Source organism: Mustela nivalis (genome assembly GCF_964662115.1).
Source record: "Mustela nivalis genome assembly, chromosome: 17".
Taxonomy (NCBI): domain Eukaryota; kingdom Metazoa; phylum Chordata; class Mammalia; order Carnivora; family Mustelidae; genus Mustela; species Mustela nivalis.
Window position 1 is genome coordinate 4,869,780 of NC_139036.1, and position 19,695 is coordinate 4,889,474.

The 19,695-nt window shown below is 54.9% G+C and overlaps 1 protein-coding gene across 5 annotated transcripts in view; it reads right to left on the reverse strand.

Moving 5' to 3' along the window:
• PIK3R6 (phosphoinositide-3-kinase regulatory subunit 6) overlaps positions 1 to 19,695 on the reverse strand; it is a 51,867-nt gene that overhangs the window by 6,224 nt on the left and 25,948 nt on the right. For 3 of the 5 annotated variants that reach the window (XM_082708211.1, XM_082708212.1, XM_082708213.1), the window contains 14 exons: positions 19,254 to 19,322; positions 18,298 to 18,430; positions 17,912 to 17,981; positions 16,719 to 16,902; positions 13,202 to 13,367; positions 12,448 to 12,534; positions 11,025 to 11,448; positions 10,616 to 10,694; positions 9,481 to 9,603; positions 6,731 to 6,841; positions 3,055 to 3,142; positions 2,715 to 2,785; positions 2,118 to 2,208; positions 1,190 to 1,299 (listed from right to left, as the gene is read on the reverse strand). In XM_082708211.1, coding sequence (XP_082564337.1) covers positions 1,190 to 1,299; positions 2,118 to 2,208; positions 2,715 to 2,785; positions 3,055 to 3,142; positions 6,731 to 6,841; positions 9,481 to 9,603; positions 10,616 to 10,694; positions 11,025 to 11,448; positions 12,448 to 12,534; positions 13,202 to 13,367; positions 16,719 to 16,902; positions 17,912 to 17,981; positions 18,298 to 18,430; positions 19,254 to 19,322 — 1,806 coding nt within the window. Of the gene's footprint in view, positions 1 to 1,189; positions 1,300 to 1,357; positions 1,514 to 2,117; positions 2,209 to 2,714; positions 2,786 to 3,054; positions 3,143 to 6,730; positions 6,842 to 8,789; positions 8,869 to 9,480; positions 9,604 to 10,615; positions 10,695 to 11,024; positions 11,449 to 12,447; positions 12,535 to 13,201; positions 13,368 to 16,718; positions 16,903 to 17,911; positions 17,982 to 18,297; positions 18,431 to 19,253; positions 19,323 to 19,695 lie in introns of those variants that run through there. The other 2 variants (XR_014305039.1, XM_082708214.1) reach the window with 2 other exon arrangements.

Genomic DNA, 19,695 nt, shown 5'->3' on the forward strand with positions numbered 1-19,695 from the left:
TACATGTTCACTGTCTGCATGATCTGGGAATTTCTGAGCTAGAAATTCACTCAAAATATGGTCCTGGGCTGATAATAGCCCAGAAGCAGAATTTCTCTAGAAGGTCAAGTTTTCGACCCTGGTTTCCCACAGATAAAACCCCAACAGGCAGGAGCTCCCATCTGAGGAGACCTACAAGGAAGGAAGCATCCATATGTCTGTAGCTATCCATCATGCACAGATATACAAAAGGAGGCTGGCTGGATGTTTGCTCTTGGAATAGTAACGCATCTTCTCCAGAAAAAGGGACTCAAGTGGTTTTACTTGTGTTTTGTTTTGCACTTCCCGTGTTATCACTAAACTTTTGTTTATAGGTTAAAGGGAAGGGAAGGAGTACACTAGTCGCTAGAGAGATAAAGCGGTCATGGTAGAGATTTTCCTTCCAGGAGGGAAAAGACCTGAGCACATTTCCAGGTTACGAGGGAGGAGTGGCAGATAGGGTCCACGCTGGAGAAAAGGGACCAACATATTGAACAAGAGCCCAGAAGAGATACGAGAGGCTCGAGCCATGAGGAAGGGTCCCTCTGAGGTGGGACCTCCTCCAGGTGTTTGCTCTGTGGATGTGGGATTTATTCTAGAAGCACTCAGAGCATACAGACTGAGTAGGTAGCTTGACAGACTGAGTAGGTAGCTTGATCCCAAGTGTCTCCCTGGTAGTTGGTGTCGTGGGAGGAGTGGGAGTCTGGAACAGGTGTAATCGTGGGAGTCACAGCCCAGCCGAGTAGGGAAGTGAAGTCCAGAGAGGCCAACAGATACAGAGCATATGGGCAGGTCCTAGGTCTGTACCAGTAAGGGAATCGCAATCAGAAAGTATCAATAAGGGCCAAGGGCAACAAGGCTGGAACTGGTTCGATGTGGTCGGAGGTTTGTTGCACAGGAGTCTGAATGCTGGTCATGTGGGGGCAGTCAGAACGTGCCTGGAGTTTCTATTTTTCAGGCATGTTCTAGGTCCTTGGAGGCCCAGCAGGTGGAAAGCAAGACCCTAACCTGCCTTACTCATGCTCAGGACTTCTCAGGTTGGGGAAAGGCAGATTCTTTCTGATAGGAAGATGGGCTTCAACAGCCAAGGCTCAGAAGTGATTTCCCCTTCTCAGAACACCCCAGGCTCCCAGCCACCATCCCTGAGTACCTCAATGGACCCCATACTTACAGAGAAGGACCTGCCCGCCAAGTTGGAGGACTTGACCACCTCCGTCACGCTGACATTCAGGCACGTGTGGTCTGTGATGGGAGCAGCAGAATGTGGGGCATGGGGGGAACCTGGGAAGAATGAGGTGGGATGTGACCTTGACGGGGGTCATTTTTCTGGCTTCATTACCTCTCCATTAAAAAGCTGCTAACACCAATGACGCCTAACTCCTAGGACTCAAAGAGTTGAGGTGTTGGCTTTGAACCTGGTCTGGCCTCCAATGAAGGTGTTTGGTGATGTCAATCCACCTGACGAAACTTTTCGTCATTCCAGAACACCAGGGACCTAACGAGAGAGCTCATAAGTTAATTTATGATATGCACCTAAATTGGAACCTTTTATTGTCCCCATTTTAGATTTAGGTAGTTAGGTAATTAGACTGACTCTCTGATTCATCACTGTATAGCTCTAATCAGAGCTAATCAGGTCATTGGCCAGAATTAGATAACTGGGACCAGCGGTGCCTTCTGTGAACTGGAGAGTTCCTGTTCCGTGGAACGACATTTGCAATACAACATCTCCAGACCCAGCACAGCTAGATCTGGGGCCCGGAGCAGAGGAAGGTGGGTAAATGCACCTGCCTCTCTCCACCCTCCAGTGGGTGTCTCATCAGGCTACAGGGTGTAGCCAGAGACCACGGCAACAGTATGTTCCCCGCTGCTGACAAGCCTGATGGTGGTCCCAAGCCTCGCCCAGGTACTTGCTGGCCGGCCCTGGGCCCAGCACCAGGAGCGACTCAACCTCACTCTAGGATCTCAGGAACAGGTGGGAAGCCCGACTCTCCTGGCTCTCCCCGTCTACTGTCACTCAACTGTCATCGTCTCCTTCTCCCCCGTCCACCCCGCTTGTCATGCCTTCTCTGCCTCTATCTGCTGTCCCCGCTTCTCACCATCAGTGTCACTGGTTGGAAGGGCCTTCAGGACCAGCCCAGTGGCCCGCAGGGACCCGGTGACCACTTGGGCGCGGTGGCTGAGCAGGGCCTGGGGAGGGGGGAGGCAGAAACAGACGGGGTCCTCAGAAGAGCCCTAGCCCTGGGCATCCTTGTGTCGACAGTCCTGCTTCCCGCCCCGGCCCTGACTGAGATTCTTGTCTGTGTCACTCATGGCCAACAAGGGGCTGGCAGAGAAAGGCTTAGAGCACTCTTGGCCCCGGGCAGCACGTTCAGCCTCCCAGACCCAAGGGAGTATATCTCTGCTGTTATCAGTTCAAGCGTCTGGTTGGCCAGGGAGGAAGGGATTTTTGAGCGATGGGACAGCCCCGTTCCTGAAATCAGATGGCCTCCTGGGCTGCATGCAAGGCCGACCGTAATCTGCCTGTCTCTGCAAAACTCTCCAAAGGCTGGGAGAAGCCTGGGGGAAGCTTTAATAAAAGGGGCTGAAAGTTCTTCCAGCTCTGTCTGCTCCCATTTGCACGTCCAACACCTGCTTCCACCCTGCTGTACCCTCCTCCTGCCCCCCTTCCTCTGAGCACGCCCACGGCCACGCACCTTCTGGTAGCAGATGGACAGCTCGGCCCCTGGGCCATCGGCTGCGCCCTTCCTCCTGGGGGAAAAGCCATCTGAGGGACAGGGGAGAAGAGGCTGAGGGTGGGGGGGTTCCTGCCCCTCCTGCCCCTCCCGCCCCGCTGTCCACCTCACTGGGGGCGAGCTGTGCTCCTGAATCTTGACAGCCTCTCCCCCTGCATGGAAGGAAGCACCATCCAGGCAGGCTTGGCTGAGCCAAGGGCATCCGGTATTCAGCGGAGGTGAGAGGAGGGAGGACTTTCTGGAAATGGGCTTGACGGAGAGCTGAGGCCACCCCCGTGGGAGGCAGGGGACGGATGCTCACCTTTGAGGAGTCTGGAGTCTTGGACATCCACCTTCAGCTCAGTGAGGAAAATGTCCTCTGTGGGGCCTTGGCTCAGGTCCCTGAAGATCTGGAGGGTTGTAGGGGGGCAGGAGGAGGCTATGAGGAGGCCAGCTTTGCCATGAGCTGCTCCCCCAGGGCCTGGGTCTCCCACCATCCTACTAATGCCAGATTCTGAGCCACATTCAGTGACTTCCTGCATCTGTGGTCCACATGCCTCCAGCCACGTAACGATTTGATAAATCGGGGAAAAAGCTGGTCTCAAAACTCCCTGTACCCACTACCATCTAATGGGTAGGGGGAGGGGGGCACGGAATTCCACGCGGGGTGGGGCTGTGTCTGGTGAGGGCCAGAGAGGAGAACCACATTCCTGACTTGCATTGCAAGGCAGGCTGGGAAGGAAGGGCTAGAGGGAGCTGAACCCCTACGGGCAGTGGGGGGCAGAAATCTGGAGCAGGGGGGCCTCTGAGGGGAGCTGGGTAGCGCAGTGGGGAAGAGTGGCCATGGGAGGGGGTGCTGGGGCACAATCCCGCTTTGGGGGCACCTCCACCAAATCACCTAACTCGAGCCCCAAGCCACACAATTAAATTCGTTCCAGCGGCCTCTGCCCGTGGCTGCCCGCGCCCATAAACCCAGATCCGTGAGCGGGGCAGGTGTGCTCCTGGGGCCTCCGGCTAAAGGCGTTGACCGTGGATGGTGGCCTAACCTTTCCTTGGTGGTGCCGAGATGTTTACTCCTTTTACCTGCGCTGTGAGAGGTTTCTTCCATTCGTTCCACTTTGTGTTGTATTGTCTTTTGGAAACCCAAGAAAGGGCCTACATCCCTCATTGAGGTCAAAAAGAGGGGAAAGACCCACCGTGGGATGCCGAGGGAAGGAGAATCCAGGAGACAAGAACGGCAGAGGCGGCCCCCAGAAACCTCCAGGGGATGGAACGGGACGGTGCAGGGCCTCCCCAAGAACATGGGAGTGGGGACTTGTGGAAACAGACATTGGGCTTGCACTAGCAGGGGGGCCCCAGCAGAAGCCCAGGACACGTGCCTGTGGACATCAGCTCTGCCACAGACGTTTGCGGGGGGAACGCAGGACGGGTCTTTGGGTGAACAGGACACAAGGGACCAACATCTGGTGGGGGAGGGGTCTCAAGAGTCCCTTTTGTTGCGACCTTACTCTGCACTGGACACCCTGAGAAAGGCCCTTGACCTATGTGACCTCCTTTAACCCCCATCAGCCCTGGGGGGTAGGTCTCATTGACCCCCTTTTAGGACCCCGGACACTGAGGCTCGGACATGTGCGCTGACTGGCCCGACGTCACAGGTGGCCAAGCTGGGCTGTCTTTCAACATCTCAGCCGCTGCTCTGGAATCCTCCATGTGCCCTCCTCCTTGCCCTGCCCCTCCCCCCCACGCTTTACCATATTTGAAGCCTCACAACACCCCTAAGGCTGGTGAAATTCAGCGTGGCTCCTTGATAGGCGGACAGAATGAATTTTAGAAGAGTTGAGGTGCCCATGACCACAGAGCTAGCAAGTGGAGGGACCAGCAAGGCTGTGGACACTCTGCCAGCCCACTGGGCCTCTGACCCCACATTCGGGCCCCCCGCTGGCCCACCATTGCCACACGGATCCACCATCCTCACACACTTGCACGCACACACACACTCACGCCCACACATACACCATTTACTGTGTTAGTGGTAGGAGACTGAACACTCAGATTCAAGGGGCCCCTGGCTGGCTCGCTGGGTAGAGTGTACAGCTCTCGATCTCAAGGTTGTGGGTTCAAGCCCCATGCTGGGTGCAGAGATTATTTAAAGATAAAACCTTTAAAAATGAGATTCACACAAAATGCGGACCCATCTCTCCAGGGACGCACAGTTTCGGTGGGGATCAATGCACAGAGCAGGCATGTGACAGATCCGTAGGGAAAAGCAAGGGCTGGTCCCCACAGTGCTGTGGACACAGGAGAAGCACCTGAGCCCGCTTGGGGGGCAAGAGGAGCAGAGGTGAGGGCTGGTGAGGATGCGGTCGGGGGACGAGGTGGGGTCGAGAAGGGCAGTCCAGGGTTGGGCATGGCGTGGGCAAAGCCATGGAGGCAGGAGCATCAGGGCGTGTATGGAAAGCAAAGACAGAATGAAGGGGCTGCTAGGTAAGGAAGTCTCCCTGAAGGTCGCAGAAGAGGAGAAGCAGGAGAGAAGGTTCCAGAAGTCAGGTGAGGGGCAGGCTTCATGAGGGGGGAGGTGTGTGCCTTCATCTTGCAATTGTGATGCACACACGGATATCACAAATGTAATTGTACAGTAAAGGAAAAAAGTATCATGGCCCACGGTGCCAAATGCAGAAAAGAGCCCAAAAGAGAGGACAGGAGAGTGTCCTTCGGGCCTGGCACCTGGAGGTCACTGGCAAGAACAGTGTCATAAGAGCCAGAATGCCTGGTTGGAGGACAGAGTGAGACAGAAAATACGGAGATGGTGGTCAGGCCATCTAGCCCGACAACACTGGCTTCAGGATGGATGGACATGTGACTCATCTCCTGGGTCACAGTGACAGGCATACAGATAGGCACTAGCCTTGATCCCACTGGAAAAGGGGTACCCTCTCCCCACTGGGGTTGCTGAGTTTGAAAAAAATGCTGGCCCAGGATGGCTATGGGTCATCGCCAGGAAGGGAGACGAAAGGAGACAGGTGCGGTACCCATCATCCCTGGAAACCCCAGACCCAGCTTTGCCAAAGCCGGTCAACTCTGCCCTTGCCGGCGAGGTGAGCTGATACATCTCTTCTCCCGACGCCGGTTTTTATGTCTTGCAACTGCGAGTCTTCCCTGACACAAAACAGGTGCCAGGAGGAGTGGAGGGCAGTGAGCATCCTTCCACCCCGTGGGGACCGGGAGGCCTGCCTGCTCAGACCCCGTGTCTACGGAGGCGGAAGCATCAGGGAGTGGAGATGCAGGGGTGTGTCAGGGAGGGACACTAAGAAAGCGACAACTGTCAGCAGACGCTGGTCGAACTTGGCACAGAGGGCAGAAACACCGCTCTTCCAAGAGGGCTCCTTTCTGGCTGGATCAGCCTACAAGAGCTAGAAAGTCTTGGGAACCAGAGAGGGTTTAAAATTTCGACTTCTCTGCTGCCATTTGAGCCTGGGAGCTTGAAAACAAGGTGGGAGATAAGGTCGAGACAAAGTCTGGGAAGAGTCAGATCCTCCAGCTCTCCCTCTCAGGCCCTGTCACTGGGCCACACATTTAGCAGGGAAAACAACAGAAACCTTGCAGGCTAAGGAGGCAGGTCCTGGGGGAGAAGATGAGAGGGTCTTGCCAGGACGAGAATCTGTGATCAGAGACTGGAAAGTGAGCATCTAGGATTTCCAAGGTAAAGCAATTCCTGGTAATTACTTTCTCAGTTGCCTGTCTCCAGTCCACCACAGGGTCAAGGCCTAAGGCATCCCTCCTCGAGAGCAAGTTCTTCTGCTTGCGCTGGAGGTCTTTGAGGCTGGGAATTATCTGATGCATTCAGAGATTGGGAAGCTACAGTTAACAACCAAGACCAGGGAGTCTGTGATTCGTGCCCTCGTACCCTGTGTTTCCCCAGAGCCAGGGTGTTAAGGGGGTGGCATCCCAGGGTCCTGCTGGTGCACTACCCATGGAGTCCCAGGGTGGGGGATACTGACCTTGACAGTGTAGATCTGGAAGTAGATGGGCAGGGTGCCCATGCGAACATAGTAGGTGATGACATCCAGGATGAAGGGGTCCACAGTCCGGGATGTGTCCAGGGAAGGGGGCTGTGAGGGGGCAGAGAAGGTCTTCAGTTGTGGGGGCTCCATGCAGTTGTGGAGGCTGCTATTCTGGTAACAGAGAAACTCTAATGGTCCCACGTGCCCTCTGTTGGGCACCAATCCAGCTGGGCACTCAAACACACTCCAGCTCTTTCCTTCCCCCTGATATCCACTCCTAATCCAGGCAAGTCCATCCTCAATTCATTCCACTTGCACAAAGACACTTGGGGTGCCTCTAGGTCAAAGGCACTGAGTGGGGTGTTTGGGGTAGACAAGATGCCTGAGATTACAGCCAACGATCACCAAGTCTGGGCTGGGTTCCAGCCACCCACTGGCCAAACAACCTGGGGCTTGAGAAGTGAGGGGATCTGCTGTCTCCTTCAGCTCTTGGGGTATCTCCATATATCAACAGATTAATTTAAACATGTGGGTTATTGGAAAAACACTAGTGTCATGTCTTACACAACTTCCTCCTATGGATATAAAGCAGAACCATCAGATATTTTTTTTTCCTTTTAGATAAACAGAATGCTTACATAGTACCAGAACTGGAAAGCAGCTAGAGTTTATCTCATCCAACCCCTATCTGATCCTATAACTCTCTATAGACCAGAATCTCCCGTCTGGTCTATAGAAACACTGTTCCCTTCAGAAAGGCCACACGGAGGAACAGAGAATGTACTCCAACAAGGCTGTCCTCACCTACACTGTTTCCCATCTCTTCACATGGAAACCGCTTTGGGAGGAAACATTGGGGCTGTACAAATTGTTAACTCTGAGGGCAAGGAGAGCAGGGAGGGCCCCAAATCCCACGTATGTCCCAGCATGAAAATAAAAACTACTGGCAAAAGAGCATAAGTAAGGGGTGCCTGGGTGGCTCAGTGGGTTAAAGCCACTGCCTTCAGCTCAGCTCATGATCTCAGGGTCCTGGGATTGAGCCCCGCATCGGGCTCTCTGCTCAGTGGAGACCCACTGCCTGCCTCTCTGCCTACTTGTGCTCTCTCTGTCAAATAAATAAAATCTTTTTTTTTTTTTTTTAAAAAGGAGAGAGCACAAGTAAGATCCTCCTCCTCTAACAGCCTCCAAGTTTTGAGGAAAAAGTATTTCAATACCCAGCTAAACAGTCGCCTGTGCATACACAAAGACATTTTTTGGGTAAGTGGTAACTCAAGAAGGAGGCCTCCCCCCACCCCTCCACGAGAAGGTACTAGAAAGCACCCCACTCAAGTAGACTGTCAAGTCAGAAATTAGGTACCTAAAATCAAGGTGCATAGCATCCTAAAAGAGGCTGACTCCCCTCCAAATTCCAATCGAAATCCTGAGGGGGGATTAAAAAAAAAAACCCCACCACATTTCTAATATTTATCTGGAAACAAACAGAAACAAACACAGTCTGAAAGGTTTCCAAGAAGAAGAGTAAGGGGATAAGCTTGCCCTGCCAGCTATTAAATGAAAAAATGCTAACGTGGCCGGAAATGAATAGATTGACAAGAAAGAGTAAGTGTCCCAGAATAAACTCAAGCATCTGTAAAAACTTAGTAGATGATAAAACTGGCATTTCAGACTGACGGGGCAAGATGGCTCATGCAATAAATAGCTTTAGGACAACTGGCTGAGCATTTGGAAAAAAGCAATTTGCATGCCTCACACTCAACCCTGAAATCGATCGCAGGCAGGTTATTTAAATGGAAAAACCAAGACCTGAAAAGTTCCGGTAAATGATCAGTGAATATTAATTTAATCTTGGATATAATTCAGTCTGTGGAGAAGACCTCTCGAAGCAGGACTCCGGTATCACAAAGAATAAAGTCCTGTGTGTAACTGCATAGAAATATCGAACTTCTGTAAGTCAAAAACTGCTACTGACGAACTTGACGAGCAAGTAAACAAAGTAGAAGAAAATGTCTGCAACCCCAAAAAGGTTAAAAGTCTCTTAATAGGAGGGGTACCTGCCCGGCTGGCTCAGTCAGTGGAACTAAAAGATTCTTAATCTCAGGGTGGCAAGTTTGAGCCCCACATGGAGGTAGAGTTTACTGGAAAGATACAAAAAAGACTCTCCTAATAGATGAAGGCCTTTTCAAGTCAGTAAAAGCTGGGAGCTCCCTCCCTACCGCCCCGCCCAGGAAGGTTGAGGGTACAGCCTGGTTTTGTGGCCAAGAGGATACGCTCTGGTTCCAAGCAGGACTCTACCTCTCATCTTACCACTTCGGACAAAGTTACCTAATTTCTTTGCACCCCGGAAGCTTGATCTGTACAATGGGGACATGGCAACGTTAGCACCCACCCGTAAGAGTGCCTGTACTTGGTAGGGCTGCTGTGTGTCGAGCCCGTGGGAGCTCTCAGGAAGCAAGGGTTCTTACAATCACAGAAAAACCGTCCCACGAACCTCAGAAGAGAAGGGACAAATCGGCCTATACACTTATGGGAGAATGTTCTGCTGCATATTTTCCCCAGTGTCCCCCCACCCCCAAGCAGGTGCCTGCTAAGAGCTCCAGCATGAGCTGGTTAGGGCTCCTCTCTTGTGCTCCCTTCCAGCCTCATCCCACCCTAGGGGACCCCAGGGCTGACTCTTGAGGCCGAGAGCCAAGGGTGGTATCTGAAAACGGGCCCCTCCCACCTCCCCCCTACCCTCGCGTCTCCCCTACCATTTCTGCCAGCTTGTGGATGGCCGGGCAGAGTGTGTTGACTGTGTTCTGGTACCACGGGTCTGCGCGGCCCAGGAATGCCGCCAGCTCTTGGAGCTCCGAATGTCTGCTTGTCGCCGGCTCCTGGGGACAGGGGGACAGGGCAGACCCATCAGGCTTGGTCTCTTGGCACTTTCTTCCCAGCCAGAGGGTCCCCTAGACAAACTGGCCAATCACTGAACCTCTTGGTTCTCTCTCAGTTTCTCTGCCATGTGAAGACGATTGGGTTTTACTCTCCCAGTGAAGCTGGGGTACCCTGGATGGAGGGCCACTTGCCAAGGACACTGAAAAAGGACCATGAGCCTTGGAAGTGGAGAGACAAGGACTGCTTTGAATTTAATGCTCCCCGAAAAGCAAACAGAGTGGGACAGCAGAAATGCAAAGATGCAAGGGTAAGCTTGTCCCCTACCCCCCAATAAATCAGGGGCTCCCACTGCCTGAAATTTCCTTTTATGTGACCCCAGGAAGTGTGCTGTGTGTGTGCCTGCATATGTGTATGTGTGTGTGTGTGTGTGTGTGTGTGTGTGTGTGTGTGTGAGAGAGAGAGAGAGAGAGAGAGAGAGAGATGGTCCCTGTTTGAACAGACGCTTCCAATGAATTCCATTAGAAAAGCCAAACAAGGGGCGCCTGGGTGGCTCAGTGGGTTAAGCCACTGCCTTCGGCTCGGGTCATGATCTCCGGGTCCTGGGATCGAGTCCCACATCGGGCTCTCTGCTCAGCAGGGAGCCTGCTTCCTCCTCTCTCTCTCTCTCTGCCTGCCTCTCTGCCTACTTGTGATCTCTGACTGTCAAATAAATAAATAAATAATCTTTTTAAAAAAAAGAAAAAGAAAAAGAAAAGCCAAACAAAATTCAGCAATGGGCAGGCTGCCCCCAGGAGGGCACATTCAGCCTCCAGGGCCCGGGTCTGGGGATCCTGGGACATAGAGCTGCCCTGGAAGGGCACTCCTGGCCCCGCATCCTAAGGAAGGACGGTCCTAGCCCCTGGAGTCAGGGATGTGGTTGCTTGGCCCCTAAGCCAGACCCCTGCTGTGGACAGCCCCTCGGTCCTCCCCCACATCCCCCCTCCCCTGCCCCGCCCTGCCCTGCCCTGCCACCTCAGGCGCCAGCACAGGGATGTAGTAGAGCTGCAGGCTGAGTCTGGGGGTCAGGCAGAACTTCTGGGTCTCCCGTTTCCTGGCAAGGGGCAGCAGAGCACAGGGGTAAGGGCAGGTGCTGTGGCTTTAGACAATTCCACGTCCTGGTTCTGATCGTTAGTCTAGACGGTCGGGGGCGTTGGGGGTGGGCACCCAATCTCCCTGAGCCGGTGTTCTCAGCTATAGAATACATACAGTAATGTCTATCTCAGGGGCGGGGGGCAGTGGCAAGGATTACAGAGCTCATGGCAAAGAGCCAAGCTAGTGAGTGTGGTGCTGGAGTCTGACCGCACCCTTGCTGCATCCTGGCCAGGCCCTCCCACCCTGTCCCCAGCTGTCCCCCCACCAGCCCCCCGCCACAGGGCCCTACCTGAGGCTGTGGTAGGCCTGGGCCAGGCGTCCCAGCATCCTGTCGTCCCCCAGGACCAGCACCCTGGCCGTGTGAAGCCGGGAGACCCCCGGCAGCACCCCCCCATCTCCGCTGGGCAGGCCTGTCCTGCGGTGTAGTCCCTGGGGCCCGTCCCAGCACGCAGGCATCAAGATGTCGGCGGGCCACACCCGCTTCTTGATGCCTCCTTTGCGCTGCAGCCCAGCACGCTCCGTCTCAGGGCTGCCGGGGACAGGCAGCTCATCAGCACCCATGGGCAGGTCCCGCTCAATGCCACTGTCAGTGGACAGCATGGATGCCCGGGCCAGCTCCCGGTCTGGCCAGAGGCCCTGCAGATCCAAGGCCTCCAAGTCGGCACTGAGGCGCAACTGGGATCGCGGGCGCAGGAAGAGGACCAGCTCCTTCCCTGGGATGCAGAGAACATGGGGACCGTCAGGGCAGAGAAGTTACGGGAGGCTGGCAGGGCCTTACCCCAGGAAGGCCTGTGGTTCCAGGTTTCTCAAACACCATTCAGCCCAATAGAAGCCCCATGAAGGAACAAAGGTTCTGTGGCCAACAAAGATGGAGAACCCTGAATATTCCTGCCACCTGTAGTTGAGTTCCATTAGTAAACATGTTAAAGGCTCTGAGAAGTCCTGTGGTAAAGAAGTCATCTTCACTCAGTAACTCCCATTTAGCTGACCCTGGGATCTTCTTTATCATATCCACTCCCTGGCTTCCTCCCATCCTCCCCCGGTCTGTAGCTTCCCCTGGGACATAGAGAACAGGCCATACCTGCTCCAGGAAAGACTTCTAGGCTTTTCTAATCTACTTCCATTTTACTATCCATGAGAAAACTGAGTCAGCCTAGCGTGACCCAGCACATGAAAGGAAGTGCCAGGACTCGGACCCAGTTCATTAGCTCAGGACTTCCTGGCATGATCCACACCCTTGTGCCCCCACCGCCCTGCCTGGATGGAGAAGGGCTGGGGACAGCTGCATGGGAACACCAGTGTGGACAGAAGTGTCAGGCAGGCGGGTCTCTTTGGAAGGGCCTCCAGCTGTGGGAACGGTAACTTCTTTCGTGTCACTGTCATTGTGTCCCTTCTTAGGGACATTCATTGTTGGGGTCAGCATGGCCTGCAGCAATTCATAATCCCAGGAGGCCAGCAGCTAATGCACTGAGCTATTCTGACATGGAGAAAATGGGTCCTTCCGCATATGCAGAACAACTCAGGCACTAAGGAGCACACACGTGGACACACACAGAATGCGGACACACACACAGACATGCAGACACAGTACACAGTCACAGGTGGACACAGACCCGTGAAGGCAGTTTCACATGCACACACACACACACACACACACACACCCCTCTTTCCAGCCAGCACCCCGCCAGCCAGGTGGGAGGCATGGGACTCACAGAGCTGCTCTTCGTCGGTCCACAGGTGGAAGGAGATATGGGGGCTGGGCAGAGGGATGCTTAGCTGTGGGTCCTGCAGGGGGTCACCTGAAAGCAGGAGGAGGGCTGTGGCATTCCCCTCTGCCCTCCCCGCTCCAGCTCCTGTAAGGCCCAGAGGGGGTGCAGAGACCCTCTCTCCCACATGGTCCAGCCCAGGCTTCCTCTCTGTCCCATCGGCTCACCCAAGGCCCAACAGCGCACCTGTCCCCTCCCTGCCCAAGGCTGTTTGAGCGCCACCCCCCCCCCCCGCTTCCTCCAAACTTCCTGGCTCGACCGTTAGGACCTTTCACAGACCAGCTCAGTGTCTTTCGGGACCTTTCCTCCCATGGTGGGTCCCCTCCTGCTAACCCCAAGCCAGAAGTACAGCCTGGCCAGGACGCCTTTCCTGCTGCTGTGTTTCTGTAACACAGCCTGGGTCTGATTCTTAAGAGCTGGGTGATGTTGGGCGAGATCTTTCAGCCTCTTTCTAACTCAGGCTTCTGGTCTGTAAAACGAGGGGCACAGTAATTTCTATCTCAGAATTTTACTCTGAGGATTAATCCATGCAATATTCAAATATATGCCAGGTGCCTCCGAACAGCAGCTGGGCCACGTTCTCAGCCCCCAACTTCCAAGTCCCCAGGCTCCCACCCGCCTCAGCCCCGCTGAGGGCTGTCAGGTGCACCGCTGCTCTCTGGCGCCCCCCTGCGGGCCCTCGCTGCCCCCGCCTGCTTACCGCAGCAGCGTCCCCTGGCGGCCGCCGCCGGCCCCAGCAGCCAGCCGTAAATCTCCTCCAGCCTCTCCAGGTGTCCCTCCCGGCTCGGGTTGGGTTCGCTGGCCATCTGCTCCACGGCGGCCACCACGGCGTGGAAATAGCACTCCAGGGCGCGGCGAGGGCAGGCCTGCCGGGGAGGGGCGCCAGAGCCTGGGTCCCGGCCCAGCACCCACCCACCCACCCCAGCTCTGAAGTTGCCTGAAGCTGCTTACACCTGTGGGTCCCTCCAGTCCCTCACACCGAGGCTCCCTGCAAAGTCTGGACCCCAGAGGGGCAGGGATCGCCGTCCTGTATGCAAACTCCGGGAAGGCAGACCTTTGGTCACAGCTGCACCCAGGGCCCCTAGAACATTTTCAACCACAGAGTAGTTGCTCAAGAAAACAGTTGCTGATTATTCCCTGGACTTCTGTCATTCCTGCGCTATCCTGACATACCGTGCTGATATTTACTTGCCATTTGTCTTTCAATCAGCTCATTCTTTTTGGTTCAAAATGACTTCAGAGGGACAATTTATGTTGCTGCTCTATCTGTATAAAAAGGCTAGTGGCTGAGCATATCCTGCTAAGATATGCTAAGATGAATATTAACAATCACAAGGCACTATTATTAAATTCTAGCCAGGTACTGAGGCCTGCCAAGCTTTAGAGCTTGGAGCTTGTCTTCTTTCTCTCTCCTTCTAAAAGATTCATTATTTATTTTAGAGCAAGAGCTCATGCATGAGTACTGGGGAGAGGGGGTGAAAACCGTAAACAGACGTGGGGCTCCCACCAGGGGCTCACTTCAGGGCATTGTGGGGTTCAATCTCACAACCCTGAGCTCGTGACTCGAGCTAAAACCAAGGGTCAGACGTTAACCAAACCAAGAGCTGGGTCTTAACCAACTGCACCGCCCAGGCACCCCTGCTGCCTTCTCTCTTTAAAAGAGGGAAGTTAGGGCGCCTGGGTGGCTCAGTGGGTTAAGCCGCTGCCTTCGGCTCAGGTCATGATCTCAGGGTCCTGGGATCGAGTCCCGCATCGGGCTCTCTGCTCAGCAGGGAGCCTGCTTCCTCCTCTCTCTCTCTCTGCCTGCGTCTCTGCCTACTTGTGATCTCTCTCTGTCAAATAAATAAATAAAATCTTTAAAAAAAATAAAAAATAAAAATAAAAAAAAGAGGGAAGTTAGTGTTAAAGAAGTTAGGGGTAAAGCACCAAGCTGAGCCCTTCTCCTTAATGGAAATTAACGGAACCAGGTTTTGGAAGCCTCTCTCTGTGCATTCCATGTTCTCAAGCATGGCTGCTTCCTGCTTCCTTTAGTATACACGGCATCTGTTCTACCAGCTCATTTGCTCTCTGATTCCATCTTCTATACTCTCCCTCTCTTCCACTCTGCTTTGGCTACACAGGTCTCCTTATTGTTCCTCAAACACGCCAGACATGCTTACACCCCAGGGCCTTTGCACTTGCTGTTCCCGATGCTTGCAGATTCTCTGCGATATCCACATGGCTTGCTCTTTCACTTCCTTTAGGACTTGACTCAAAAGTCACCTGACAAGGAGACTTCCCTGATCACACGATATAAAATTTCAGCCCCTCCTCCCAATTTCACATCCTTCTTAGCACATTTCCCCCTTTCGCTGTTATTTATCATACTGTACATTTTATTTATTATCACACACACAGAAAAAGAAAGAGATACACTACAATATAAACTCCTGGAGGACAGGAATTTTTATCTGGATCCCAGCATCTAGAAGGAACACGGCCTGGCATGTCGTGAGTGCTCAGTAAATATTTAATGTATTTATAAATTAAGCACCAAGATGAAATGGACCCTGAGGGTTTTTCCAACTCGGATTCATATGTTCCTCTAATTGCATTATTTGTTTGTTCTGCAAACATTTATTGGAGTCCCAGCTGGTCAGAATGACGTGCTCTCCCTTAATCAGGAAGCCACGACCCTCCTTGGCAGACCTCTAGCCCAGAACGGAGGTGGGCCTGCCTGTGTCCTTGTTAGAACCCCACATCCTCTAAGCCAGGAGACGAGCTCCTTCAGTGGCGGGGGGACTGAGGGAAGACAGCCAGAAGATATAATCGAGGACACTTGCTCAGAGGGTCTTACGGGCCATTGTAATGACTCTGGCTAGGACACCGTGTGATGTGATAAATGCACGTGACTACTCAGATCCCCCACTTTCAGGACTGAGACACACCCGAGTCCTGCTGCTGGGAGTGATGACAGCTGTCCACGGTGAGCTGACCTCTTGCCAAAGTTGGCCTCCGCTGAAGAAAGCCACCTCCAAGCTCACACCCAGCTCCCGAGAACAGTCCACTCCCAATAACTAGCAGATGGGGAAGGAAGAAAAAGGTCTGGTCCCTCATGGTAATTCAGGACAACTCTGATTCCTACAGAAACAGCTGTGGGCAAACTCCTTCTGCAATAACTAAGAGGGCTCAGGAGCTTGAAGACAAGAGGGACAGCTGACCCTGAGGAGATGCGGCTGCTCTCCAGTCCCACTGCTGATTTGGCGAGATCTCGCCCCCAAAGCTGTGTCTCTAGGCCCCTTGCTTGGCCTCATCCGCACATTGCTCCGGAAATCCCTGACACCCGCCTTTGCAAAGCAACACCCGGTTCCTGTTCCCCTGACCCCACGGTGCGGGACACACAGCCCCAGGTGGCACCGTCCCCCTCAAAGATGTCCTGTACCTGCTACAGCCCATGGCCGGAGCACCTCTAACCTACTGGAGCCTTGGCTGTGCATAGCCGCCCAGGCTGAGTCAGGCAGAGAAATTAGGATGCAAGCGGGTGAGTGTGAGAAAGGAACGAAATGCCCCGGACAGGAGCAGGGGGCAAGTTAAATAACTAGCAGCGCGCTCAGAGGTGAGAATATGGTGCAGCCATCAGGGCTACATATTTTCCAAGGAAAACACTCTGATGCGGTGTATTTCCAGTGGGATGGGGGAAATCGGCATTATGTAAGCGCACACATCCATGAGGTATATAAAAACCATATACAGAGTTTGGGAGCTCCTTTTATTAAAAAGGAGCGGTGGGGGAGCGGGGCTGGGAAGTGGCAGAACATAGGTCTGATGTCGGAGATCTGGGTTCAAATCCTGACTCAGCCTGTTTGTATCTGTGTGACCACGGGCAGATCAGCAACCTCTCTGGGCCCGTTTGGATCCTTCTACCCATTTCACAACGTTAAGATGGGATACCCATGAAGTGCTTAGCGCGGTGCCCGGGACACAGCAGACATTCACTCCACGGCAGCTATGAGGATGAGTGCTGCCAGTTTGGTTCAGGAAACAGACTGCAGTGTTCACTGCTAGTATGTCTGGGCATACAGGCCTGCGGGATTTTTGTTCCCTCTTCTGACTTACGTGCATTCTCCACCCCCCATCACATTCCGTGAGTGTGTCCCCCTTTTTACAGGAGAAGCGGGAGGGTGAGTGGGAGTGCCGGTGTGGGCGGCAGCCCAGGAGGGCTGGGGCGGGGCCATTACCTTCAGCTTGCTCTGCAGGGTGCTGGTGTGGCAGGCGTCCCCGAGCGCCGCCTGCAGGGCGTGGGAGACCACATGCCGCATGCAGACCTCTGGGGTCTGCTGCACCTGCGCCGCCTCGATCTCCAGCAGCAGGGCGCTGCACACGGAGGGAGATACCAGCTCCGGATCCACGAAGAGGAACACTCTGAGAGCAGAGACGGCAGGGGGCGCCGGTGAGGGTAACCCCCAGGAGGAGAGCCCCCGGAAGGGCACCGTAAGAGCCTCGCAGCCCCCAGGTGTTTTGTTTCTCCAAACACAGGAGCCTGGAGTTTGAAAGTTGAGGTGGGGGGATGGCAACAGGGAGCGGTGGGGACTGGGGCAGATCAGAGCAGGCAGGAGCAGCTACCCCCTGCTGGGGTGGTGAAGGGGGAGAGGGCTAGGTTAGTCTCATGTCCAGGTAAGCCCCAACCGAAATGCTGCTCCCTCCCCTAGCTCCGTGGCCCACTGATGACATCACCCTCCAGGAGGGACCCTAAATCCTTCCTGCCCAAAGGCACTCTGGACCCTGAGTGCACCCCATCTCCTCCCATCACCTGATCATACCCAAAAAACTAGCCTCCTGCACCTGCTCCCCTTCCTGGATGCCAGCTCCTCTGGGTCCCTCCAGCTCCCTGCACCCCAATCTGCCCCTTCCGAAGCTAGTTCAGTAGTAGCACCTGCAGGGCAGGAGGCAAGGCACCCCCACTCCATCAGCCCCTCTTTCCAACACGACAAGTAGACATTTGCTCAATCTTGTATAAAGGGCCGGGCACACACAGACCAGTGCCCCAGATTCCACAGTGTGCTTGTGGCCTGAGCTGTAAATACCCCAGGGCTGTCTCTGGCTGCCTGGCTGGTTGATGCTGCATCACCGCCAAGGATTGGGTGGGACAACAGAACTCCAGAGTGGCTCAGTGTCCATGTCACCTTCTGCATGGGAGCAGGATGGCTCAGAAGCCAGCCCAAGAAGAAAGACCTACCCTGCTTCTGGGGAGTCTCCAGAGAAGCCAGGCCCCGTACACCCTTGACAATACACCCCCCGGCTGGACACATGGCATGGACGGGAAGCTCTGCTGGGGTTCGTCCCCACCCCTCCCAGTCCCCCTCAGTGAGCAGTCACGGAGTCCCAACACCTAGAGGGCACAGAAGGTAACAGCCTTCCTGGGGCCACTCACCTCTCCTGGTAGGGGTACAGCTCACTCGTCAGGTTCTGCTCGGCAATGACCAGCCTTTGGTACAGCGTCCCTGCAAAGCAGACCACCTCAGCCAGCAAGCCCCTGGTCCCTGGCCCTCCTTCCTCACTTCCACAGGAGGTGTTGGGACTTCAGAGCTCCAGGGACCTCAGACAGAAAGCAAGACCATGACACGCTACTGCTGGGTCTGAACTGGGGCAGCGCTTTCCTGAGGTAACCTTTACCTGGGACAGCTCTTACTTGAGACAGCTTTTACCTGGGACAGCGCTTACCTGGGACAGCTCTTACCTGAGATGGGTTTTACCTGGGACAGCTCTTACCTGGGACAGATTTTACCTGGAACAGCGCTTACTGGGGACAGCTCTTACCTGGGACAGCAGTCTCTGTTTTCAGCCTTATGGCACAATCCAAGGCTACCGTGCAGTAGGGGGCGGGCAGGGTTAGCAACCTCGTGCAAAAGTTGTAGGTTCTCCGGTAGAGCTCTTCTGTGATGCCGGTGGCCTGGGTAGGAGGGAGGAGTCAGGTGCCTGGAGCCCTAGGACAGAAGGCTCTGAACGGGGCAGGAGAGTGGGATGGAGAGGAGGAAGGACGGGTCTGACAGCCAGAGCTGGGCTCACACCTCTCTCCCAAACGTACATCCCCAGCGTCTTCTCCCAGCACCCGTGACACACCTCCCGACACCCTGCTCTAATTCACTGTGGCGGGAACCCATCTCCTGTTCTGCTAGCAAATCCACCCCCCTCAGCGCCCTTTTCCTCATTCCTGCAGAGCTCCAGGCTCCAAGCTTGGCTGTCCCGTGGGCACGATGCTCACAGCGCAGTGCCCGGGGGCTCCCCTTCTCCACCCACACGCTAGGCTCCTGCCCTGCTGGAGCCCAGCCCCATCCTGCCCCTGGATTCCAGCAGCCCCTGAACTGCTCATCACGCCCCTCATCCCCCTCGCTGCCCACTCCCACCCCCGGCACTATACACAGCTCCTGGTTCCCGTTCTCAAGACGATTTCTCCACGGCTTGTCTATCCTCTGTGCGGGGTCAGCGATGGCCCCCAGCGCACAGAGGAGCAATCCCGAGGACCTCCTTCTGACATTCAAGGCTCTCATGCATTCTACACACCGCCTTCCCCGCTTCCCCCACTTCTGCCCCAGGACACCCCTCCGTGTATTAGGGCGAGGGCACAGCTGGAGTGGAGAAGCCAGTTTAGGGCAGGCAGTCCAAGAGTTCTAGGCCCGCCCACGCAGAGACAGGCATCCTCTGAGGGAGAAGACAGTGTCTGGCCCTGGTGCTCATGGGGTTCCACGATGCCCCCACCCTCCGCTCTAGCTCACCTTAGTGAGCACGTACAGCAGAGTATGCAGCAAGGGAATGATGACATGCCGGAGGTCTTCACTTACTGCCTAGAAAACAGGAGACCACGGGGCATTTACTGGGCTGGGGCTCGAGGGGGGGCTCACCACCTCCTAGCAGGGCACAGGTTGGGTGGGGGTAGGTGTGGGCAGGAGATGGGGTAGAAGGCAAGCATCCCACCACGCCAAGGGGAGGGAAAAGAGCACGGCCTGCCCCAGCAAGGAAGGGGTGGGGTGGGGAGGGAGCATGGGGGTGGAGAGGACTGGGAGAGCCTGGGGGGTGGGCGGCATCCACTCAGGGTAGGAGCTGGTGCCGAGCAGTAGGCCAGTCCCCGACCGTGGAGGTGCCCCGAGAGCAGCATCTCCCAAATGGATACGACACAGAGCATGGGGGAGGGGATCCTTTTGGGGAGGTACAAGAACA